Source organism: Mustela nivalis, assembly GCF_964662115.1.
Source record: "Mustela nivalis genome assembly, chromosome: 3".
Lineage (NCBI taxonomy): Eukaryota > Metazoa > Chordata > Mammalia > Carnivora > Mustelidae > Mustela > Mustela nivalis.
The window spans coordinates 107,444,210-107,471,679 of NC_139022.1; the positions used below are offsets into that span (position 1 = coordinate 107,444,210).

At 41.1% G+C, this 27,470-nt stretch overlaps 1 protein-coding gene and 1 long non-coding RNA gene across 5 annotated transcripts in view; one reads left to right on the forward strand and one right to left on the reverse strand.

Moving 5' to 3' along the window:
• Nucleotides 1–27,470, forward strand: part of TRPC7 (transient receptor potential cation channel subfamily C member 7) — a 145,742-nt gene that overhangs the window by 36,168 nt on the left and 82,104 nt on the right. For all 4 annotated transcript variants that reach the window (XM_082724627.1, XM_082724628.1, XM_082724630.1 and 1 more), the window contains exon 3: nt 13,637–13,819. In XM_082724627.1, the coding sequence (XP_082580753.1) occupies nt 13,637–13,819 (183 nt within the window). The remainder of the gene's footprint in view (nt 1–13,636; nt 13,820–27,470) is intronic.
• Nucleotides 1–27,470, reverse strand: part of LOC309861599 — a 143,230-nt gene that overhangs the window by 27,093 nt on the left and 88,667 nt on the right. The window lies entirely within an intron of this gene.

Genomic DNA, 27,470 nt, shown 5'->3' on the forward strand with positions numbered 1-27,470 from the left:
CATGCAGTCGAGGTTCTTCCATGTCTTTTTGTGGCTTGAGAGCTCATTTCTTTTAAGTGTTTGATAATATTCCATTGTCTGGATGTATCACCATTTATTTATCCATTCACCCACTGAAGGGCAGCATGGATAATTCTACATTTTGGCAATTATGCATAAAGCCTCTATAAACATCCATGTACAGCTTTTTGTGTGGACAGTTTTCAGCTCCCTTGGGTAAACACCAAGGAGCGCAACTGGTGGATCATACGGGAAGTTTATGTTTATTTTATAAGACACTGGCAACTTCATATTTAAAGCAGATCTCTTGTAGATGACATGTAGTTGTGTCTTGTTTTCCCAGCCTTTCCAAAGCTTTCCTTCTCCCCTGAAATCCCATGGACTGTAATTATAATTGCTCTCACACTCATGCCTCCAATCCTCTGCCCCTCTCCTGATCCACTGTAACATCTAATTCTGTATCTACTCCATGCGGGAACCTGAGGAGGTGAATGTGGCTAGAAAAAATCAACCACATTAGCTGGCCTCGTTTTGAATTTCTGACCATAAACCTCAAATGGACTCATTGTCCTCCAGCAATTATATCCTATATCCTGAATCCATTCACTCTGAAATTCTCCTAAAACTTATTTCTGACCGCTTCTCCTCAAACTTCCATTGTCACTGCCTTCTCTCCTGCCATGCTTATTCTCAGCTGATAATTTTTCCTTCCTATTTCACTAAAAAGAAAAAAAAGTGAAATAGCAGAAAGAAAATGTCTACAGATTCTCACCACCAATATGTCTACCTACTAGCATGCTTACCCACACACTTGACTTTCCCTCCTACTATAAATAAACAATATGTTATTCTATCTGAACCTATTCCTTCATTTATATATAAATATCTCATCTTCTGTCATATATGCTGTTGAACTACGGGATTAATACAATGATCAAATGTAATGATCCATATAATTATCTATGGAAAAATTCCCAAAAGTATACAAAATATCATAATATTTGTTTGTCCCACCAGAAGAGGGAAGGGAGAGAGGGAAGAGGGGAGAGAGGGAAGCAAGAGGGGGCAAAAAGAAAGCTTCTCTTGACCCTACTTCTCAGCTTCTTTGCCATTTCTCTGCCCTCCTTTGCAATAAAACTCCTCAAAAGAGCTGTCTATATTATTGGCTCAAATTCTCTCTCTTCCTACTCTTTAATCCTCACCAGCCACACCCTCTATTCTCCCAAAATTGCTCCCATCAAGGTGATCAGTGACCTCCAAGTTATTAAATCCAATGGTCAATTTTCAGTCCCCCTCTTATTTGGGAATAATATTACCACCAGCTTTAAAGGGTGTTACCACTTAATGAAATACTGAAATGTTTAGACCACTTTTACTATAAACTACTATTAAAATTATTTCTTAATCAAATTCTGCCTAAATATTAAAGGCAGAAATTATCCCAGCATGTACACAAATGGTGATTTATCTCCAACAGTATTTGAGCGGGAGATTTCAATGAACATTCCTGCCCAATAACTGTGTCCCCAAAGGGAGGAGAAGGGGGAGTAGTTTTGAGGCCCACACCCTTTTTAATCTAATTTCTAAGGTCTCCATTGAGGAGTAAGTGTTAATTATCCTGTACTGTGTGGGCGTCTCCACAACATCAGTCTGAGAAATTCATTTAACTTTTGACCGATCAGGGTAATGAGCTTCTCTCTCTCTCTCTCTCCTCATTTAAGTTTCTCAGTAGCTTGGAAAAAGTTTTAGAGTTGGATTTTTTAACTGAAGTCAAGCAATACATCTGTATTGTTGTGCAGTAGAAATTATGGTGCTGCCAAAACAATAGCTTCAGCACTAAAAATTCAAGGTATGAATATACCATGTTAGATGATTTGAGTTTGTATTCTATGTATTATGTGTTACAGACTGAGTGTCATCTCAGTAATAAGTCAGTTTGTGAAAACTGTGGACCAAATGAAAGGGAGGAAATTCTGGACCAGTTGAAAATCAAAGAATATACCTTAATATCCATGTTGAGGAGCATGCAAGAAAGAAATGATGGATGAATACTGTAAAAACTGTTCAATACATTTACCAAGTAACAACCTTTGAGCCAGTAATCTGGGGTTGAAAGCCAGCAAAACTTTGCTGCCAACATTTTGTTCTAAAACATAATACTTTAAAAATCTTTAAACCAATGTAAAAGCAGGTAACTGTTTTACTAGTCATATTAATAGACCAAGCTAAGTGTTCATTCAAGAGTAAACAATCCATATTTACAGGCAACATGCTTGTCTATATAGAAAACTACAGAGAATCTACAAAGCTCCAGTAAGTGCAGTCAGGGCACAGGATATAAGGTTAATACAGAAAAATCAATCATATCTCTATACACAGCGATGAACAATTAGAAACTAAACATTTAAAAAAAATATTTCCAATAGCTAAAAAAATACTTAGATAAAAGTCTTAGAAAACAAATTTGGACTCTATATGTCCAAAGCTATAAAGCACTAAGGAAAGAAGTGAAGGAAGTTCTAAATAATGGAGAAACAGAACACGTTCATAGTTCAAAGGACTCAATATAGTTAAATGTCAGTTTCCCCAAACTGATTCATAGACTTAACACAATTCCAGCAAAAATCCCAGCAGAACTTCTCATAGATAAGAAAAAGTTTATTTAAACATGTATATGAAAAGGAAAGGAAGGAGAAAAAGCTAACAACAATTTGGAAAAGAATGAAGAGCCCAAATGACTCAACATACCTCATTTTCAGATAATATTAAGCCAAAAATCAGAAATACTAAATACTAGTGAAATAATAGATATAAACTCCACGAAAGAGAACAGAGAGCACAGAAATAAACCCACGCAAATATGATCAATGATTTTTGACAGCTGTACAAAATCAACTCAATGGAGAAAGAGTGTTTCAACAGATGAAGCTAGAATGGGCAATAAAAGGAATCTTGACCTAAACCTTACACCTTATATAAAAGTTAACACAATATGGTTCACAGACTGGAATATAAAAACCTAAATAAAAAGCTTCTAGAGTAAGACAGAGGAAAACACATTTGTGACCTTGTGTTAAGATTGCTTAGTTGGGGCACCTAAGGTGGCTCATTTGGTTAAGTGTCTGCCTTTGGCACAAGCAGGTCATGATCTCAGGGTCCTGGGATTCAGACCCACATCAGGCTCCCTGCTCTGCTTCTCCCTCTCCCTCTGCCCCTCCCCACAACTTTCTCTCTCTCTCTCTCTTTCTCTCTCTCTCTCTCTCTCTCTTTCTCATAAATAAAACCTTAAAAAAAAATTCCTTAGTTTTAACACTAGAAGCATAGTCATAAAAGAAAAAAAAGACAAATTTAAAACTTCTGCTCTTTGAAAGATAATAGTAAGAGAATGAAACTATAAGTCATAGACTGTGAGAAAATATTTACAAACCTTCTTATAAAACAATTGTATCTAGAAAATATATAAGAATTTTTTAATGATATTATGTTAGTCACCACACAGTATGTCATTAGTTTTTGATGTAGTGTTCCATGATTCATTGTTTGCATATAACACCCAGCAGTCCACGGATTACATGTCCTCCTTAATACCCATCACAGTCCTAATCCATCCCCCTACCCACTCCCCTCTAAAACCCTCAATTTGTTTCCCAGAGTCCATAGTCTCCCATGGTATGTCTCCCCCTCTGATTTCCCCCCTTCATTTTTTCCCTTCCTTCTCCTAATGTCTTCTATGCTATTCCTTATGTTCCACAAGTAAGTGAAACCATATAATAATTGACATCCTCTGCTTAATTTACTTCACTTAGCATAATCTCCTCTAGTTCCATCCATGTTGATACAAAAGTTGGGTATTCATCCTTTCTGGTGACTGAGTAATATTCCATTGTATATATGGACCACATCTTTATCCATTCGTCTGTTGAAGGGCATTGCAGCTCTTTCCACAGTCTGGTTACTGAGGACATTGCTGCTATGAACACTGGGGTGCCTATGGTCCTCTGTATCTTTGGAGTAAATACCCAGTAGGGCAATTGCTGGGTTATAAGGTAGCTCTTTTTTTTAATCTTTTGAGGAACCTCCACATTGTTTTCCAAAGTGGCTGCACCAACTTGCATTCCCACCAACAGTGCAAGAGGGTTCCCCTTTCTGCACATCCCCTCTAACACTTGTTATTTCTTGCCTTGTCAATGTTTGCAATTCTAACTGATGTGAGATGGTATCTCCATGTGGTTTTGATTTGAATTTCCCTTATGGCTAATGATAATGAACATTTTTTCATACGTCTGTTAGCCATTTGTGTGTCTTCTTTGGAAAAGTGTCTGTGCATGTCTTCTGCCCATTTTTTGACTTGATTGTGTTTTTTGGATGTTGAGTTAGAGAAGTTCTTTATAGAACTTGGGTATCAGTCCTTTCTCTGTAGTGTCATTTGCAAAATATCTTTTCCCATTCTGTGGGTTGCTTCTTTTATTGACTGTTTCCTTTGCTGTGCAGAAGCTTTTTAAATTGATGAAGTCTCAAAAGTTCATTTTCACTATTGTTTCCTTTGCCTTTGGAGACATGTCTTGGAAGAAGTTGCTGTGGCTGATGTTAAGGTTACTGCCTGTGTTCTCCTCTAGGATTTTGAAGGATTCCTGTCTCATATTGAGGCTTTTTATCCATTTGAGTTTACCTTTGTGTATGGTGTAAGGGAATGGTCCAGTTTTGTTCTTCTGTATATAGCTCTGCCATTTTCCCAGAACCATTTATTGAAGAAACTGTCTTTTTTCCATTGGACATTCTTTCCTGCTTTTTTTGAAGATTATTTGATCATAGAATTGATGGTCCATACCTGGGCTCTCTATTTTGTTCCATTAGTCTATGTGTCTGTTTTTGTGCCAGTACCATGCTTTCTTGGTAAGCACAGCTTTGTAATATAGCTTAAAATCAGGCAACGTGATGTCTCCAGCTTTTTTTTTTTTTCAACATTTCCTTGGCGATTTGGGGTTTTTTCTGGTTCTATACAAATTTTAGAATTGTTCGTTCCAGCACTTTGAAAAATGTTGTTGGTATTTTGATTGGGATGGCACTGAAAAATAGATTCCTCCAGGCAGCATAGACATTTTAACAATGTTTATTCTTCTGATCCATGAACATGGAATATTCTTCCATCTTTTTAAGTCTTCTTCAATTTATTTTATGAGTGTTCTGTGGTTTCTCAAGTACAGATCCTTTACCTCTTTGGTTAGGTTTATTCCAAGGTATCTTATGGTTTTGGGTGCTATTGTAAATGGAATCAATTCTCTAATTTCTATTTCTCTTTCATGTAACAGTTACATGGTTAGTGTATAAGAAAACAACTGTCTTATGTGCATTGATTTTGTATCCTGTCACATTTGTATGAATTCTAGTAATTTGGGGATGGAATCTTTCGGGTTTTTCACATCAAGTATCATGTCCTCTGCAGAGGGAGAGTGAGAGTTTGACTTCTTCTTTGCCAATCCGAATAAGTTTTATTTATTTTTGTTGTCTGATGGCTGTTGCTAATACTTCTAGTACTATGTTGAACAACAGTAGCTGGAGTGGGCATCCTTGTCGTGTTCCTGATCTTAAGGGAAAGGTTCTCAGTTTTTCCCCATTGAGAAAGATATTCGTTATGTGTTTTTCATAGATGGAGTTTATGAAATTGAGAATCGTTCCCTCTATCCCTATATTCCAAAGAGTTTTTAATCAGAAAAGAATGCTATATTTTGTCAAATGCTTTTTCTGCATCAATTGACAAAACTCAGTAACAAGAAAATAAACTCAATTTTAAAAACGGACAAAAGATTTGAATAGACACTTCACCAAAAAGATAAAAGATGGCAAATAAGCACATAAAAAGATGTTCAACATCATTAGATATTAGGGGATGCAAATTAAAACTACAATGAGATACTACAACACAGAAAATAAATTGACCATACCAAGTTCTGGTAAGAATATGGATGAGCTGGAACTCCCATAATTCATTGGTGATAATGTAAAATAGTATCCATTCTAAAAACTGAGTAAATTATCCGAGTTACCACTTACCATATACCCAACAATCCCATTCCTAGATATCTATCTTTAAAAACTTAAAACTTACCTTCACACAAGAATTTGTATATGAATGTTTGTAGAAACATTATTCCTAACTGCTAAAAACTAGGAGCACTCACATGTCCTTCCCTGAGTGAATGTATAAACAAACTGACATGTACAGGCAGTGAATGTGGAAGAAAAATAAGTGGATTACTGATACATGCAACAACATGGATGAATCTCAAAGGAATCATACTGAGTAAGAGAAGCTAGTCTCAAAGGGTTACATAATATAGGATTCCCTTAATATGACATTCTGGAAAATGCAAAACCTTAGGGCCTCTTGGTTCCTGCCCAGCAGAGCCACAGCTCACGGTCCCAAAGAGCATTGTAACACAATGTAGCTTCCAAGAGCTGAAACTGGACAAACTGACTTGGATGCTTACTCTCTGTCCACTGATCAGTGCCCACAAGCCCCCTTGTTATTTTCCTTAAGGACGGACTTGAATGTGCCCTAATAGAACATAGAGAAGAGTTGCAGATAGCAGTTCACTGAGATGGACGGCAAGGTCCACACGGATATAAACCACATTGCTGATTTAATGGAAGTCACCAGCACTGACAAGGCTGGAGACAACCTTCATCTATGGCACCAAGAATTGCATTACTGTTCATGAGATTACTCCTGAAGAGCAAATGTAAGTTGTGCAAAATGAGAAAGATCTCTGCGGGCACACAAGAAATTTACTATCCGGTGATTCCTGATGCCGACACTATCCACAAACCCGGTCTCATCAAGAAAAACAAATTTATTCAGATTGATTTGGAACTGGCAAGATTATAGACTTAATCAAGTTCAAGAATGGTAACCTGTGAATAGTGCCTGGAGGTGCTAACCAGGACAGCATTGGTATGATCACTAGAGATAAAAGTGAATTCAGACCCAGAGATATTTTTGATATGTGCATTAGATTTGGAAGGAGACAGAGAAGAAATCACGGGTTTCTCCTGTATTTTATGTTTCCTTTCCCATGAGCCAGTCTTGTTCTCACTCCAGCAATTAACCACCACAATGAACAAAGGTCAAGAGTTTGAAATCAATGGTCAAAATAAAGTGATAATAAGAATAATTGCTTAACCACAGATGTGTTGAATCACTATGTTGTACACTTGAAACTAATGTAACATTGCATGCCAATTATAAAAAGATTTAAATCGCCATTTGTAGGATTAAATATAAATTTTTATTTATTTGGGTGTTTACTTATTTTGTTATTTGTGTCATTCTTTGTTAACTATACTAAGCATTTTACATCGCTTTGGTACTGATTCTTCCAATGATTATATGATGTGTATATTATTACAGATTTAAAACTGAGATGCAGGGGCACCTGGGTGGCTCAGTGGGTTAAAGCCTCTGCCTTGGGCTCAGATAATGATCTCAGGGGTGTCGGGCTCTCTGCTCAGCGGGGAGCCTGCTTCCCTTCCTCTCTCTCTCTGCCTGCCTCTCTGCCTACTCGTGATCTCTGTCAAATAAATAAAACCTTTAAAAAAAAAAAACTGAGATGCAGAAGAGGTACATGGTTTGTTCCATTTCCCACAACTAACAAGTAGTAAAATAGAAATTCAGACTCCAGGTCCTCCTGATTTTATTTTTCTTTACAATTTTTATTCAAAATCAATTTAGTTAACTAATAGCGTATTATTAATTTCAGAGGTAGAATTTAGTGATTCATCAGTTGTATGTAACACCAGTGATCATTAATTATATCAAGCGCCCTCCTTAATGCCCATCACCCAGTTACCCCATCTTCCCCCTCCCCGCCCTCCAGCCACCCTCAGTTTGTTTCCTATAATTAAGAGTCCCTTACAGTCTGTCTCCCTCTCTGTTTTTATCTTGTTTTATTTTTCCTTCCCTTCACCTAGATTCATCTGATTCTTAAAATCCACATATGAGTGAAACCATATGGTATTTGTTTTTGTGTGACTTATTTCACTTAGAATCCTAGAGGAGAACATAGGCAGTAACCTCTTCGATATCAGCCACAGCAACTTCTTTCAAGATACATCTCCAAAGGCAAGGGAAACAAAAGTGAGAATGAACTTTTGGGACTTCATCAAGATCAAAAGCTTCTGCACAGCAAAGGAAACAGACAACAAAACAAAGAGGCAACTCACTTAGAATGATACCCTGTAGGTCCTCCTGACTTGAAAACCTGTATACTCACTAACTACACTGGAGAATCTGTTAGGTGTTCAAATTTCCATATACCTGTCCATCCTTTATTTCCCCAAGTTAGATGACAGTCAGCCCCAGTTAAGCCTCTAGTTTTCACAGTGTGCTAAAGAGAAGGGAAGAGGCAACACAGTGAAAGGAAAGATAGCAGCATTTGGGCCAGATCTACATGTTTTGAATCTTGGCTCAACCACTTAGTAGCTATGATATCTTAGACAAGTAAACTGCTCCGACTGACTCAACATTCATGGAACATCTATCATGTTCCAAACCATGTTCTACACTCTTATTAATAAAACAGCAATGTTTCCTACCCTGAAGAAGCTTACATTCCAGGTTCAGGTAACCACTGTATAGCACATTATTAGTTTTTGATGTAGTGTTCAATGATTCATTAGTTGAATATAACACCCAGTGATCATCACAACATGTGCCCTCTTTAATACGCATCACCCTGTTACCCCCTCCCTCCACCTCCCTCCACCCCTCTGAAACCCTCAGTTTTTTTCCCAGGTCCAGAGTCTCTCATGGGTTACAAGTTTTTAAAGAGATAGTCAAGGAAGGCTTCTGAGAAAGTGACATGTGAGCAGACTTGAATGAGTTGTGGAAGTTATTCATTTAGAGTCTGGACAAAGAGCATTCCAAGCAAAGAAAATAGCCAGTACAAAGGTCTGGTCCATGCCGAATGTACAGCAAGGAAGCAAGGAAAAACAGCAAGGAAGTCAGAGTGGCTGGAGTAGACTGAGGGAAGGAGAGAACCAGAGGAAGTAAAATCAGGAGGAAAATGGAGGGGCTACACATGCATGTCCTCGCAGAATGACATAACAACCCCACTTTTACTTTGAGTGGATGGGACACTGTTGGCTGGTTTGAACAGGGCAGTGCCATGATCTGACTACTTCTTCTAAGTATCTCTCCAACTGATATATGGAGAATATGCTAGAGCAGACTGGGACAGATTTTTTTTTAGTTTTTAGTTTTTGGTCCTGAGCGAGTGAAAGGGTGGGGGAAACTAAGGTGGAGAAAACTAGATCCAGAGCTAGTTTTGTTAAGTGTGAAATGACAATTTGGCATTCAAATGGAGATATCAATTTGGTAAGTGGATATCTGAGTCAAGTTCAGGAGAAGGATGTGCTAAACATAACTTTTGGAGTCATCATCAAATGGATGGTATCTAATGCTCTTATATAAGATCACTAAGGCAGTGAGTATAAATAGATAAAAGGAGAATTCAAAGGACAGGGCACATCTTTGGGGCATTCCAAAATTAAGATATCAAAGAGAAAAGAGATCCAGAAAGAATATAAAAAGTAGTCATTCGGGAAGAAAAATACATAGAAGAGCATGTTAGGCTGGAAACCAAGTGAAAAATGTGTACCAGAGAGAAGGGAGTAATCATCTATATCCAAGCTCTTGATAGGTCGTGTAGTATGAGGCTGGATTTGGCAACATAAAAGTCACTTGTGACCCTAATGAAAACAGTCGCAGGGGAGAAAGTGGATGTGGGTGTGGAAGTATGAGGCTGGATTTGGCAACATAAAAGTCACTTGTGACCCTAATGAAAACAGTCGCAGGGGAGAAAGTGGATGTGGGTGTGGAAGCCTTATTGAATGGAATAAGAAAGAATGCCTGGAGGGCAACTGGAAACCATGAGTATAGACAACTCAGTTGAGGAGTTTTGCTATAAAAAGTAAGAGAAAATTGTAGTTGTAACTGGAGAGAAAAGTGGGGTCATGAGAAATTCTTTTTTAAGATGAGAGAATAGCAGCATGTTTGTATACTAAGCCAGTAGGAAAAGGGAGAGACTGACAACACAGGAGAAAGAAAGGAAGGTTGCAGGAACCCTGTGCTTGAGTAGGCGTAATGGGCTGATATCCAACACCAAAGTAGAGGAGGCGGCCTTACATAGGAGCAGGAGCACTTCCTCTGCAGCAGGAAGAGGGAGTAGTCCATGGGTGCAAATGCATGAAGACAGAAAGTGTGAGCACGTCAGCATGCGGTGCATCTCTTCTGATGATTCCTATTTTTCAAGCAAAATGGGAGACAAGGTCCTCATTTGAAAATCAGGAAGAAGGGGAGGTGTCAGAAGACTGAGAGGAGAAGGTACAGAATACTTGTCAGGAGAGAGGGAGGGTAAGCTCCCCAGAGACATCGAGGACCGCCGGAGGTGGGGGTGGTTGATGGCATGCCTGATCAGCACGGCTGTGTCTTGTGTAGCCACATTTTCTCTGCAGAGGCAGGAACAGGGCAGTGGAGAAGTAGACTCAACTAAGGTCAGAATTCTGTCTAGTAAGAAGGATGAAATAAGAGGAGAAGAGAGTTGATGATATAGACGGGGATGATTTATAAGGATTGTCCCTGATTATAAGCACTGCAGGGAGGGAGCCAGGCCCCTGAAAGGAAGGAAAACCAGTGAAAGGGAGGTATAATCAAAGCAGCCCTGTAGCTCTGGGAGAAGATTGCTGGGATTGGGGTCCCAGAGGGAGTGAGCTCAAAGGCGGTGGTCAGAGTGGGAAGAACTGAAGGTAGGGTCCCAAAGGAGCTATGGTTCGTAGGAACAAGTAAGAGAATGAATGGCTGAGTTAGGAGTTGAGAAAGTGGCTGTCAAGGAAATGAGAGGGCAGAGTAATGGGAGGGTCACCTTCCTGGATCCAGAAACCACCACGGATAATAACAGCAATGTTGGGAGGATGGCTGTGAGATGTGAGTAAGTTACAAATAGAAGGAAAAATGGATTCAACCTGTTTGTCTCTCTCTCTGGGTCTTAGTTTCCTCACGTTTAAGTTGGAAATGCTGACAGTCCTTCCATCATGAGATTTTTCTAAGGATTAAGTGAGATGCTGCAGGTAGAACATCTGTCACCCATTGGGACTGGCAGATTTTAATGCACAGAAAATGCAATTATTTTTAAAAGGGTCCTTGTGAACTCCTGGGTGTGTGTCTCATCTACCTCCAGCTAAAGTTGGGAGAGTGTGGCCCGGAAGGCTTACTGAGCTCAGGGTTGGCCCAATAAATCACAATCATCATAATTTCCCAGAGACATTTACCTGTGGTCCTCTCTAGTAAGCCTGGGCCTGGCCATGAGCACCCCCACCATCTGTAGCTGTCCTTATCCATGTCACCTCTGTCTTCCCGGCAGGCCTGAGTTTTCTCTGACTCTCCCAGCCATCTGCAGACACCAGGTTTGTTGTCTCCCAGTCTGTCTAATGCAGAAAGCAAAAGCAAACTACATTTTTGGCTACACTGTCTAGTGGGTCCCCCCAACTTTTTATGGCCAGGTTAGCTGAAAGAGCCCAGGGAAGCTAAAACCTTGGGGGGAAAATGATACCTTGTATTGTGAACTGTGCTGAGCGCAGAAACGTGCAGAGACTCTAGGGCAGTACAATCTCATGTCCCTAGCAGGTGGAGCTTGGGTCATGGGCTAGGTCAAGCCCTTTCCATTTCTTTTCTGTATCTAACCCTGCACTCAGCTCTAGGCAGGAGTTTCTACCAAGAGATGAGGTCATGTCTAACTAACAGGGAAGTGTCTGCCTTACCAAGAACAGGTGACAATATTAAGAAACTCCTCCTTCTCAAGACAGAGACAAGAAAGAGTAAGGGCCAGAAATGCTCAGGACACCTGAGCTGCAGCAGCAGGACAGCCAGAGTTGAACAGGTCCTTTTTGCTGAGCCCAGTCCCTTGAGTTTCCCACCCCTGGTTCATCAGGGCTCTCAGAATATCTTAGCCAGAATACATTCTGAGCAAGTTTTACCTAGCATTACTGTTACACAACCCAGAGAGTGGATGCCTCGCCTCTACCCCACACTAACTCAGAAACCACATCTGCCCTGCTCATTGCCAATTTTTCATGCTGAGTACATAACAGGCCCTCAGTAATGAGGGACAGAAGGAACACAGGGAGGGAAGGACGGAGGGAGAGATGTTCAGGATGGAGGAGCACAGAATACAGCTCTTCATCTCATCACCCAGCTCTATGCCAAAACCTAGAAGACTACAAGTATCCTTCCTGAATCCTTCTCCATAACAGTCTGCCCGAGCTGAGCAGTCTTCTATTTCTACCCAGAATTTTCCTTTTTCTTCTTAAATTATATAGGAAAATGAAGGCCATTCTTGTCAGAAAACATTTTCTTGATCCTCCTCCCAGCAAACAAACACTTACCGCCCTCCTTCTGTAATGCACAGTGATATTTTGATGTGGCAGTGCTAGAAGAAGACAAGAATCCTTAATTCAGAAAAATAGCTAAGCTTCTACAGTTTTCCAGGTTCCCACCTATTTACTCAGGAATCCAAATTCTGGAAAAGCAAACTTGCATTCCTATTTACCAACTACTACTTACCAGTCTGAAGGCTATTGACATTGATTAACATTAAAAGTGACATTTGGCTCTCATGTCCTTTCTGAATAGACTTGTTTCAACTAAGAAATAAACAAGGAAACCTCTAGAGGAAAATATTTCTGGGGAGTAGTGGTATGAGGGTGACATGAAACATTTTTTTGTCCAACATTTTGGATCATTATTTGGAATTGAAGCAATCTGCCTGGGGCGGGGTGGGGAGAGAAGCCAGCCTGTCACTCAGGAAGGAACCACAGACTCCCAAAGATAATTCTGAAAGGTATGCCTAGGGATAGGCTTTGTTATTAACAAAACAAAACAAAACAAAGGTCTAAAGATGTTTACCCAACTGGCAATTTAAGGAGCCACGATTTGCCATACAAAAGGATATGTGGTAAGAAAGGATCCCATTAGTTTTAAATTACATTTGATTTTTAAATTTATAATTTATAAGCAGATTTTCCAGCCCCTAAAAAGAAAGCACACCTATGTGCATTTTTTTCCAGTTTTAGCCTATCAGCCATATCTTCCAGTAAACTTTCTGTGTACAACAGTTAACCACTCTAAGTGGGTAGTAAATGAGTGAAGTGTTATTTCCAGCTTCCAAAGTTCATTTCTTTATCACCCCTCTCTCAGAACTGGGCACAAAGAAGTACTACTTTGAAAGAGCCAGGATGGGCATCAGCTGCCATCAGAATCCCTTAGAGAACAAGGTTAAAGGATAGATCCTGGGTGTCAGTGGCAGGAATTCTGACTCAGTCCATGAGGGGCCCTGGGAATCTGCAGTTCCAGCGTGCACCCCCCGTGACTCCGAAGCAGGTAGCCCTTGGAGCCCACCCTGTCCAATCCCAGCTTAGAGAAGAGGCCCCTCTAAGCTGCTGTGCCTTCTAGACACAGCCCAGCCCTGGTTCCAGCGCTCTCCATGAGCTCACACTTGGTGGACATTACTGATCCACGCTGCTCTGCTGTGCCGCTCTGTGGGGCTCCGTGTGACACACCCCTGATTTCTCTTTATTCTGTCAGAACGATTACAGGAAGTTATCTATGCAATGCAAGGATTTTGTGGTGGGTGTGCTGGACCTATGCCGAGACACGGAAGAGGTGGAAGCGATTTTAAATGGAGATGTGAACTTCCAAGTCTGGTCCGACCACCACCGTCCAAGCCTGAGCCGCATCAAACTCGCCATTAAATACGAAGTCAAGAAGGTAAGCTTCCCCACCTCTCTAGGCCTTCCCGCCTTGCGGGGCTGTTGGCCTAGTTTTGTGCCCAAGCGTATTTTACGTTCCCATGAGGAGACTGTGAAAACACCAATCTCCCGACTGTTCTCTAGACAGAGAATGGCCAGCCTTGCAGGACTGCTCAAAGCTCCTCTCAGTGACCCCCTTCCTTCACTCCCCAGCCCACCAAGGGAAAGGCAGCAGGACTGTAATTCCACGAGCAGGCTTTGGCCTGGAAAACAACAGAGGAGATTTTCAGCCTCCAAATGACTGGCAGGGACAATGTGACCTGACATCAGCTAGGACGCCAATTCCCCAGTTTTCCCAAGAAAATGAATCACGCTGGTCTGTCAATAGCACTGATTGAGATCTGTATGCCTAGGGGCTTGCTGAGTAGAAATGTTTAGCATGGAGGCTTTGTGGGAGCCAGGGTTCTAGGAGCCTTAGAGGAATTTCATTCCAAAGTCTTATGCAAGTACTTAGTAGGAAGCTCAAGGAGACTTTTCACAGGAGTAAGCTTGTCCACCTCCTCAGTCAACCTCAAGGTGTCTTTAATGGCCACAAGCACCCAGCAGCCCTCAGGCCCACAGTGGGTGGTCAGACTGAGTCCTAAGCAGCAAAAGTCAATTATGCCTCCACTCTGGATGGACTCTGGATTCTTTAGAATCTGCTCTGACATTAGATGATGTTATCCATCCTGATGAAAACTGCAGCGCTCCAAAGATCAATGTGTTTCATAATTATTGTGCTTTGTGAATATGCAAAATGGGTGCTCAGCCTTCAAGGGTTTTTATTTTTTCCCAGCTATTTCACAGGGTCAATACTGGGGTATTTTCAATGTCCCCAAACTGACCTCTGGGCACTTCTCTTGCTTACGTTAATTTGTATGGAGGGAACCATCTTTCCACAAACCACATGCATCTGTGCAAATCCTCTAGTTAGAGCTTCCAAGTTTGAAAAAATCTTCCTGTCCCTCTTACTTTTAATAATAATAATAATAAACCTAGGAAAAATAGCTTTGTTCAAAGACTCTGGGTCCCAAAGATAAAGTGGACAAATCATAGGAAATGTGGCCTTCAATTACCATTCAAAAACACAGGGCTATGAAAAGAGAAGAAGCAGGCTATAGCTTCAAGTACAACCTTATTTTCTGGGGTCAGGAAAATTCTCATTTTTTTCATCAATCCCAAGAGCTCAATGAGGCTTTTCATCAAAGCACAGGATTCTAATTCAGAAGCTGCTGAAGATACCCATGGCCTTGGAGTTCACACAAACCCTGCTATGGAAGCTATTAGTAGTGGTAACGATGAGCTTGAATTTCCAGAATTACAAGCATTTGCTTGCTTGCTTGCTTCCTTCCTTCCTTCCTTCCCTGCCTCCCAGCACAGGGGAGGAGCATAGGGTGGAAGTGAAGATGTCCCTGAAAACCCGAAGAACAGGAGATGCTTGGCATCTGCAGATTGATATTTGCCATTTGGCTATTTATGAGCAATTGCAACGACCCATTAAATGCAAGCGGTCACCATTTTTCTGAAACATAAATCCAAACCTCTAGCAACACCATCAGGGAGGGTAGATTAGTCAGCTAGTCCAGAAGTCTGGCCGCTACCTCAGAGCTACGTGGTCCCCTTGTTGTCAACTACTGAGTACAAAACTGCCCTGGTGATGAATGAGAAGAAAAAGAGAAGTATACCATGAACAGGACGGTTCAGGGCACAATAAAAAAGGCTTCATGAGGGAAATTATTTAGTGGTATTTGCCAATTAGGAGTCATAAATACCTCAGGAAATATGCATCATGAATGTCAAGTATCCGCAGCAGTTTGTGGGTGGGAAGATGATAAACCACCTGCCTAAAAAGTCAGCCTTGCTCATTTGAAACACCTCCAATGGATAAATTCTCTCAAACCGTGTGTACCATTATGTAACAGCAGACAGACACAGAGCTTCCCTTGACATTTATTCTATCATGAGTTATAGTGAAAATACCTAATATTAAAAAGATAAATTAATATTATAATGAGATTTAATTTTTAATTTATGAACTTTAGCATGCTTCCACGGGCACAATCTAACCCTAGGTCTTTGAGTTATGAAATGACTAGCATCAAAGCCTCTTTATAAATACATTCCCTTTGCACCTGAAAAATATAATAGCTTTAAGGCTAGAATACAGAACCATAAAAAATTCCTAAGCCTTTGCCCACATGATACCAAATCAAACCACTAATTCAGTCATTAAAGCAAACTAATTGTTCTTGGCAGTTTTATGGGCTGCTACTAAGTAGGATCTTTAAAAATGGTGTTGTGTTAATAAATTGGGAGATCCTGAGTTAAGTAGAGTCAAAAAGATTTCTTTGTTTAAAGACATTACAGAGCTTTAATATGCTTTGCTACTCTAATTAAAAGAAAAAGAGTACAATATGTATTACTTGACCACACAACTCTTTCTCATGGAACACTGATGAAACTCATTTTCCATGTAGATATATCCATGGAAACTCTAATGTCAAATCAGCCTCTTTGAGCTATGAAACGCACAGATCTAAATGCAGTGGGTGCTGCCCTGTGGCTGATAATGAGCCCTGAATTGTGTCCCTCACCTAAATGTCTGCCTCTTTTCACGCACCACACTAATGTCTGATCCTCCAGCTGGCTCAGTCATAATGTCAGCCTCTATGAGATCAAGACAATTTTCCCACCATTGCACAAGGGGCCACCTGGTAAACAGAAAAGAATCATGAAGTAGGTGTCACAAAACCAGATTTTTAGCATGATTCCTTCACTTACTAGCCACATGGTTTTGGACCAGTCTCTGAAGGTCTCTAAGTCTCATCCTTCCTTCCTTCCATTCCAAAATGGGCATATAAGCTTCTGCTCCCATTTCCTGTGAACCTTCAAATAGGATGATATGAGAGTAAATGCTCTGCAAACTGTAAAGTTCTCTGGAGTTCCATAGGGAAGCATCATTGTTGTCATTCAATGATGTCCTCCTTCCTTGGAACCAGGTGGGGGGTCCTTCTATTTCCAGAGATACTCCCTACCTTGTCCTTTGTCTTTTCCCTAGAAAATGCTAGAAACTTCCCCTTGGGTAAGGACATTATCATTATAGCCTAAAATTCTTCCAGAAAAGACAAAAGGTCTTGTGAGGATATGGTTTTTCTCCATGACTTTTAAGAAAGTAGCTCAGCCTCCCCAAAAACCCACATATATGTATTATATGAAATGTTAATCATTGTGTTTGGAAGACAGTTTTGGAAAAGTGGCTCAGAAGGTGCCCTTTGAGGTTAATCTTGACCCAACCATTATTAATGGAGTCACCTGAGCAAGACACTTAACCTCTCCATGTCTCACTTGGTTTATTAAGTATGGATAATAATACCTATTTCATAGGATTATGATAAGAATCAAATGGGATAAAGTAAGTGTGCCTCAAATAGCATTGGGCCCATCAGCCTGTGGGTATGAATGTATCCTATGTACATATATGTACACTATGTACACTACAATGGCTTAGAGCCCATGTTCATGTTACTTAACACATTTCTGTCACCCATCTCTCCATATCAGACTTAACAGGTTATGATCCCTTTGGAAGCCAGGCTTGCCTTATGAAGAAGCAAGGAGGCTTCTCTCCCCAGGCTGAGTCACACATAACCTCAGAAGTAACTCCACTTGGGCCTCATGGATAAAGAAACCAATCCCTCCAACTTTGGCTCACAGTCTGCCATATACAGGCCTTGGTCTTCTTCAGGGCCAATGGGACTGGCAGACATCTTGTTGTCTTCTCCACTTCTAGCTATCTCTGGCCCCACAGAATCATGCCTAATAACTTCTTAAAGGCACTCTTCTCCCTCTGCATATCAACTCTAAATAAATGCTTAGGGAACTTCCAGCTCCACCAACAGGAAAGACCCAACCAGTCTCAAAATCCATTTAGGCTCAGCCAGACCCAGGCTGCAGCCGTAAAAGGAGCCCAGTGTCTAGCACGTGCTCAGTGCTGACCAGCTGGTCACAGAGATCCAGACTCAATCATTGGTGCTCTCTTCAACTTGATTAACTGAAGACACACATCTGAACCCTTTACTCTCACCCCTCCCTTTCTCTCCTCTTGATCCCTTGATTCATCTCTAGGCTCACAGGGATATTATCTTCCTTTCCCCTGCATTATCCCTTGCTTCTTCCTGACTCCAGGTCTGCCTAGATGGGGACCATATAAACCTCCTATTCACTGAAAGAACTTTGTAGATATGTGTCATTCGAGTTCAAATGTCACAAGAGAATGGGACAAAAGGACCCTGAAGGTCCAATTTTGCACAACAGAAGCCTTACCTCTACCTAGAGAGGAAATGGAGGTTCTTTGGACATAACTAAGCAAAGATACATTATTTTTTAAAAAAGAAGAACACATGAATATTTTGTCCAAAATTACATTGGTCCCACTGTAGAGAGCATGTCTGTTACCAGGCAATATCACCAGTAAGGGGGTAGTTCAATCTGACATGTTGTTTCAGCCACTGCCTGTGAGCTCTGTAGACACTGACTGGTCTTCTGGGCATCCCAAGGTGGGTATGATAGTCCTGTTCTTAAAGAGCCATCAGGTGGTAGGTAAGGTGGCGACAGGGATGCTATGACTGTAGCAGCAGCAGCCTCTACATCTCACTAGCTGAGCAAAGTAGAGGTCACAGTAGTCACTTTCAGACTTGCAGGTGGCCCCCCGCTGTCTGGTGTCCTGGCGTGTGGCTTGGTTTGTGGAACCTAAGCAAGGCACTGGCCATCTTTCCTCCCAACTGATGAGACTCCCTACCCTCCTATGGGAGCAGTTTCACTTTGCTGAGTCTGCCAGACTCTGAGAGCTGCACTTTTCCTGACTCTGCCAAGTTCCTAGGTGATTCCTAGCTCAGAAAGCTAGTCTCACATAAAATAAAGCCCTGGGACAGAACAAAGAGAGGGACAAGGAGTTAAAGTGGGGGGGGGGGCTCACTAACCCTACTAAGACAGTTCCCTTTTTTCCATACCATTGTATTAAGGAAATAATATTCCCTATGATTTTCATTCACTTACTTAGGCATCATTTAATAAACATTCACTGTGTCCACCACACCACCAACTTTATGCTAAGCATGGGAGAGACTGAAGAGATCAAAACCCAGGCCTCACCCTTGAGGGGTTCATCTAGCAAAAGAGAGAGAACAGAGAACAAAGGAGAGAGAAGTGTGAACGACCATTACAATCTTGTCTGAGCAGGACAAACAGAAACAGGAACGGACAGCATGGAGGCCAGAGGAAGCAGTGACCAGCTCAGCCCACGAGACCCCAGGAAAAGTTTCCCAGAAGCCCAGAAATGCTTGAGACAGGGCTAAAAGGATGAGAGGTGTCAGATGGGATGTCAGTTTAGCAGAGAAGCAAGGGAGGACAATTTAGGCAGAGGGAGGTGAAAGCTGAGAGTCGCAGATACCTGAGGGAGAGTGGCATGGATGGAGCTATGTTTAGAGGGCGACAAGTGCTTCCCCATGGCCGTATCACTGTGGGAAAGGAGCAGACTGAAAAGCTGCTCAGAACACAATTCTTTTTTTTTTTTTTTTAAGATTTTATTTATTTATTTGACAGAGAGAGATCACAAGCAGGCAGAGAGGCAGGCAGAGAGAGAGGAGGAAGCAGGCTCCCTGCTAAGCAGAGAGCCTGATGCGGGGCTTGATCCCAGGACCCTGGGATCATGACCTGAGCCGAAGGCAGCGGCTTAACCCACTGAGCCACCCAGGTGCCCCACAGGACACAATTCTTGAGGGCATTTCATTACATAGCCACTTGGACTTTATCCTGGCAGCACTATCCCAGGGAATTTTCTGTGATGATGCAAATGTTCTATTTTCTGCTGTCTAACACAGTAGGTGCTAGCTTCTTATGCATGGCTAGCCAGCACTGGAAATGTGGCTAAGGTAATTATGGAACTGAATTCTTAGTATTTTTTAAATGAATTAGTTCAAATAGCAAAGCCGGTCATGGGCAGTGGGTACCACACTGGACAGTACGGACCTATATCCTCACTCATGCCTTCAACAATCTTTCAGTGAGTACCAACAAAGCATGCCATGCTAATTACTAGGGACATGGTGCTGAATAAAGGACAGGATATCAGTCATCAAGGGAGAGACAGATTATAATCAACATACCACACCAATAAATTGTGATGTTGGATTTGAAGTAAGTGTTATAAAAGAGAAGACCATGATATTATAACTTCTAAAGTCAGATGTCACCTAATCAGGGAAGTCAATGAAGGTTTCTCTGAGGAAGTCATACTTACTCTGAGAGCTAAAGAATAAAAGTTAACCAGATATGGGGAGGACATTTCTAAAGGATAGAACATGTTCAAAGCAAACTCAAAGGCCCTGTGGTAAGAGAAAACATAGCATATAAGAGAAACTGAAAGAAGGTGAATGTGGCTGAGTTGGAAGGCCTAGGGAAGAGTGGGGTGTGGGATGAATGTCAAGAAGCAGGCAGGGACCAGACCATGCAGAGGATCATTGAGCATGCTAAAGAATTTTGTTCTCATTCTTTTTTTCAAGAATAAAAGGAAGCCACTGGAAAACTTTAATGAGAAGCAGTTGTAAATATGAGGAGAAAGGCTAGAAGGCAAACAGGATGGGTATAGATGCAGCATAACTGTTGGGCAAGAGGAACATGATATTAATAAAGACAGGCATCATTAAGCTCCGTTGACAAGCAAAGCCAAAGTTATAGTGACTTTCAGTGAAAAAAGTCTTATTTATTGCTCATCCTATTTCTGTCTTGGAACAGAATTCACTCAGAAACTCAGGCTGATAGGACAGCTACTCTCTCCAGTGGCCCCACCCTGTCAAAGGGAACTCCAGCGATGGGGAGTCCCACACTAGCAAGGAAATGCTTCCACCTAGAAGTGACACACATTATTTCCACTCACGACTCACGGTCAACAATTAGTCACACCACCCACAATACCATGAGGGAACCCGGGATGTATAATCCTGCCATATGTTGAAAGGAGAGAAGAATGAAGCTATTGGGAAAATAGCTCTAATGACTTCCAAATGATAAAAGCTGAAAGAATTCATACTAACAGCCTCAAGCTTTCTATAAATAGGAAACAGGATCACCCTCGGAGGTAGAAGGCAGCCTGAAAAAAGTGAAAAAAATTGGGGAAAAATCCCATGGGAGATGAACAAACAACTGAACAGTAGATCCAACAGCCCAGCCAAGAGGGAAGGTGGTAAATTCTTTGTGAATAGTCAGTGTTCTTAATAAAAATAGAAAATCTCTACCAAAAAAAAAAAAAAAAAAAACACATTAAATCAATGTCCTCCATGAACCTCAATTCCAAGCTGTCAATTTCATTTTGAGATTTTTTTCATAGACATAGGGCCCAGAAATGCACAAAATACACTCTTAAGTTTCTCCCAGAGAATAATGCCAAGTAGGGTGGGGTGAGCTGGGGATGGGAACAATTCCACTCGCATCACCACTCTGTAAAGCTGGGCCAGGACCTCTAAACCCAACAGAAGTTCCTTTGCTTCTTTCTTCCAAAAATCACCACCTTGTGCACATTTTACAGCCATGCTGCAAATGGACCCACTTTTCTACCTGGAAAAATTCCCAGGAGAAGAAAACAGAACATGTTGGGTCTCAATACAGTGTTACAGTTAAGTGCCGGCCTGCTCAAATTCTCCAGTCACTAAGTATGTGGCTTTCATTAACCTGCTGAGCCTGCTGGCCTGGCCTGCAGCAGACTCCCAGATAAGGGGGACCCTGATGCCCAAGAGCCTGCTGGCTGAAATCTGTGTTAAAGGACACAATGAGACCCAGCAATAGATGCACATCTGCCTGAAACCCTTCACCCAAATGCAGTGACCACGGAGAGGGACACTAGAAGGATAGAGGGAAGATGACCTCTGCTGTGGTTCTGTTTCACTTCCTCTCTCTGCACAGAGCACAGGGACAGTGAGCAAAGGGGACCTAGGGACATCAGGGCTTTCTAGAGGACATCTGAGAGTCCATTCAGACACTCACATGCTCTAAGCAGACGTTCTCCCACTGTGTATTCCTGCTGAGGCATCGTTTTACCAGATGCTCTGAGTTAAGAAAATCAGAGTTGTCACAAACACAGCCTGGCCAGTCAGGCACTACCCAGAACTGTGCCCCAGGATACCCGGTAGCTGCCAAATGCTGTTGGAATCCATTGGTGTCATAAGCATCCATCAGCAACCTCTTTGGGGATTCCTCTCAGCACTTCGTAGCCCTAGCCTGACCACACAGCCCAATAATTATCAATGTCCACTACTCTCAGCTCAGATGGGCTATGTTTTGTGTAGGAAAAGGAAGTTTTGTTTTTCTCAAGCAGCAAATCTTAAGAAGGACCAATCCAAGTATGTACGGATCACTTAACTGCCTGGGGAAAAACTCTCAGAGGAAAAAGAAAACCTGTCAGGCAGCAGTATATTTCATCTAGAAGCCTGACTGTGCATGTTCAAGTCCTAAGCCCTTTTCCTACTAGATATGTGACTTCAGACAAATTAATTCATTCCTGGGCTTCAGTTTCCTTATCTCTATAATGAGCACAGATAATACCTAATAAGCAATAATCAGTGTTTCTTAACACACATAATGCAGCTAGAATATGGTATATGCATAATAAATATGAGCTAAAGGAAGCTGTTTGCCATGTTCACCTTAGAAGTAGACCTATCCTCAAGACTAAACAGGATTGAGGGAGGAGTTAAGATGGCAGACTAATAGCGGGACCCTGACCTTGCCTCATCCCTCAAACACAGCTAGATCAACATCAAATCATTTTGAACAAGCAGGAAATAGATCTGAGGATTAAGAAAACGATCTACACAATTGAAGGGAAATTACATTGTAGATCTGAGGTTCGGAGCCATGAACCAGGTTCAGAGCCACAGAACCACAAAGGGAAGGGAACCGTTTCCACAGAGTGAAGTCAGGGAGAGAGGGAGAGAGTCAGAGACAGAGCGGCGCACACAAGGCACTGCGGTGTGGGGTTCCTGGGTCGCACTGGAAGAGATCGTTCCCCTTCCTGGAGTACATTTAGAAGAGGATATTTTGCCTCTCCAAGAACAAAAGGCCCACCGGGAGCCAGCTAGCAGCCATTTAGCAGCAGGGGCCAGAAAGGCGCTCAGAGGGCAGATAACCTGGTCGCAGCTTTTCACTGTGTCAAAACAGACTCCAGCCACCATGCCTAGGCCCCACACCATGTGACTGATTTCCTGGGACAGAATGGGGTCAGGCACAGCACTTTGAGGCTCTTCTCTGGGGAAGGGGAGTGGGTCCACACCTTGCCAAGCCCTTTAAGATTTGGAGTTTTGAATCCCAGCCACCAGCCAGAGACAAACACAGAAGAACTGTGACACCAGGCATGTCAACATTCAGGTACAGACAGGGTTATGGCAGGGATCTGATGAAAGCCTGGAACACAGGAGAGGAGACTGTTTTTCTGTGAGGGCCTCCTGAACAGCAGTGGCTGTAAGATCCCCCTCCCTGGAGATAAGAGGATGGGGTGATGCCATCTTCTACCCCCACTACCACCATAATCAGAGTTCTGAAACACAGCACCTCCAGTGAAGGCTGGAGTCATTTAAACCAAACCCCACCCCTCTACCTGGCAGGGGCATCTTTACAAGGGCAGGTTTGACTGTGAGCCAATTCAGCAGGCCTCTTCCCCAGAAGACCTCTGCCCCAGAAGACACCACCCAACGCATGTACCAGGTCTGCTGATCAAAGAGTGCTCCAAAGAGTCAGCTTCAGTTCTGGTGGAATAAGACCAGTCTCTCTCTCTCTCTCTCTCTTTTCTTTTCTTTGGTATCAGGCTTATACTTTTTTGTTGGTTGGTTTGCTTGTTTCCTTTTCTTATTTTTTGGATTAGACTTCTTTTTCTTTTTCGTTCTTTCCTTTTTTCTTCTTTCTTTCTTAGTCTTTGGAATCAGGCTAATCATTTTTTGTTTGTTTGCTTGTTTTTTTGTTCCTTTCTTTTCCTTTTCTCTTTTCTTGGGTTAAAAAGTTTAAAAAGTTTTTTCAATCAGGCTTAGCTTAAACAAATCAAAGAACATCTAGTTTAAGTTCCAAACACTCCCCAGGGCAAGCAAGGAGGAACTATGCAGAGGGCTGACCTGTGGGAAAGAGCAACCAAAACACAACGGCAGAGTGCACAGAGCATACACTAGAAACACCTCCTGAAGCACCAAGCCCTGGTCAATGTAGGACCCCTTCTTAATATAGTATTACTCTCACAACCAGGAAACAGAACAAGCTTTCTTGATACACAAAAGTCAGAAACCTAGACATGATGACAAGAAGGAGGAATTCTCCCAGAAAGAAACATGGAGAATAAATCATAGCCAGGGATTTGCTCAAAATAGATATAAGCAATATATCTGAAGAGTAATTTAGAACAAGAGTCATAAGAATACTAACTGGACTTGAAAAAAGCATACAAGATACCAGAGAAACCCTGGCTTCAAAGATAAAAGACCTAAAAACTAGGCCAAAATAAAAAATGCTGTAATTGAGATGCAAAACCAAGTAGATGTAATCACAATGAGGTGGAAGAAGCAGAGGATCCAGTAGATGATATAGAAGACAAAATTATGGAACATAATGAAGGTGAAAAGGAAGAGGGAAAAACAGATCACGAATAAAGACTTAGGGAGTTTAGTGATTCCACAAAGAGCAATAATATCCATAACATAGGAGTCCCAGAAGAAGACAAGTGGGGGGGGGGGGTTATTTGAACAAATTATAGCTGAGAACTTCCCTAACCTGAGGAAAGAAATGAAAATTCAAGTCCAAGAGGCATTGAGAACTCCCTTCAAATTCAACAAAAATAGGTCAACACCAACTCTTACCACAGTGAAACTTGCAAAATACAAAGATAAAGAGTTTTGAGAACAGCTAGGGATAAAAGGTCCTTAACCTACAGGAGTGGGCACATAAGGTTGCAGCAGACCTGTTCAGAGAAATATGGCAGGCCAGAAGAGAGCGGCATGATATATTCAACATGCCGAATGTAAAAAGTATGCAGCCAAGAATACTTTATCCATCAAGGCTGTCATTCAAAATAGAAGGAGAGAGAAAGTTTCCAAGACAAGCAAAAACTAAATGAGTACATGAATACTAAACCAGCTCTGAAAGAAATACCAAAGGAAAATGAGAATCTCCTTTCTTTTAAGCAGGAAAGAGAGTCCAAAAGCAACAAAGACTAGACAGCAACAGAGACAAGAGCAACCTTACATGTAATACAATGGCAGTAAATTCATAGCTATCAATAATTATTCTGAATATAAATGCTACAATCAAATCAGGGTATCAGAATGGATAAAAAACCGAGGCCCATCAATATCCTGCTGACAAGAAACTCATTTTGGAGCCAAAAACACCTCCAGATTGAAAGTGAGGGGGTGGAGAACCATCTATCATGCTTATGGACATCGAAAGATAGTTGGAATAGCCACCCTTATATCAGACAAAGTAGATTTTAAACCAAAGATTAATAAGAGATGAAGAAGGGCACTATATCATAATAAAGAGTGGCTTATCCAACAAGATCTAACAATTGTAAATATGTCCCCAATATGGGAGTAGCCAATTCTATAAAGCAATTAACAACAAAGTTAAAAAACTCATTGATAATAATACAGTAATAGTAGGGGACTGTAACACTCCACTCACAACAATGGACAGATCATCTGATCAGAAGAGCAACAAGGAAACAATGACTTTGAATGACACACTGGACCAGACGGACTTAACAGATATATTCAGAGCATTTCATCCTAAAGCAGCAAAATACACATTCTTTCCAAATGCACATGGAACATTCACCAAAATAGATCACATACTGAGCCAAAAATCAGGTCTCAACCAGTACAAAAATATTGAGATCATAACCATGCATATTTTGAGGTCATGACACTATGAAATTTGAAGTCAACCATAAGAAAAAATTTGGAAAAACCATAAATACATGGAGGTTACAGAACATCCTACTAAAGAATGAATGGCTTAACCAGGAAATTAAAAAAAAAAAAATACATGGAAGCAAATGAGAATTAAAACACAACAGTCCAGTCCCAAACCTTTGGGATGCACTAAAGGTAGTCACAGAGGGAAGTATGGGGCAATACAAGTCTCCCTCAAGAAGCAAGAAAAGTCTCAAATACACAGTTTAACCTTAAGTCTAAAAGAACTAGAAAAAGAACAACAAAGCCTAAAATCAGCAGAAGAAGGGAAATAATTAAGATTTTTCAGAAATAAATGACATAGAAATCGAAAAAACTGTAGTACAAATCATGAAACTAGGAGATGGTTCTTTGAAAGAACTAACAAGATTGATAAACCTTTAGCCAGATTTCTCAAGAAGAAAATAGAAATGACTCAAATAAATAAAATCATAAATGAAAGAAAAGGGATCATCAACATCAGAGAAATACAATTATAAGAGAATATTATGAGTAATTACATGCCAACAAATTGGGCAATCTTGAAATAATGGATAAATTCCTAAAAACTAGAAACTGAAACAGGAAGAAGTAGAAAATTTAAACAGACCCACAAACAGAAAAGAAACTGAATCAGCAATCAAAATTCTTGCAACAAACAAGAGTCCAGGGCCACATGGCTTCCCAGCAGAATTCTACCAAACATTTAAAAAAGAATTAATACCTGTTCTTCTGAAACTTTCAAAAATTAAAAATTGAAGAAAACTTCCAAATGCATTTTATGAGACCACCATTACCTTGATTTCAAAACCAGACAAAGACCCCACTAAATGGAGAATTATTGACCAATATTCCTGATGAACATGAGTAAAAAAATTCTCAACAAGATATTAGCTAATTGAGTCAAACAGTACATTAAAAGGATTATTCACAGGGCGCCTGAGTGGCTCAGTGGGTTAAAGCCTCTGCTTTCAGCTCGGGTCATGATCCCAGGGTCCTGGGATCAAACCCTGCATCGGGCTCTCTGCTCCGCGGAGGGCCTGCTTCCTCCTCTCTCTCTGCCTGCCTCCCTGCCTACTTGTGATCTCTCTTTGTGTCAAATGAATGAATAAAATCTTTAAAAAAAAAAAAAAGGCTTATTCACCACAATTAAATGGAATTCATTCCTGGGCTGCAAGGGTGCTTCAATATCTGCAAATCAATCAACATGATACACCACATTAACAAAAGAAAGGATAAGAACCATATGAAACTTGCAATAGATACAAAAAAGCATCTGAGAAAATACAGCATCCTTTGTTGATGAAAACCCTCAAGAAAGTAGGGATAGAAGGAACTTACCTTAACATCATAAAGTCCATAAATAAAGGATCCACAGCTAGTATCATTCGCAATGGGGAAAAACTGAGAGCTTTTCCCTTGAGTGCAAGATCATGACAGGATGTCCACTCCCAACCATTGTTGTTCAACATAGTACTGGAATTCCTAGCCTAGCAATCAGACAATGGAAAAAAATAAAAGGCATCCAAAAAGGCAAGGAAGAAGTCAAACTTTCACTCTTTGTAGATGACATGGTACTCTATGTAGAAAACCAGAAAGACTCCACCAAAATTGCTAGAGTTGACACATGAATTCAGCAAAGTCAGAGGA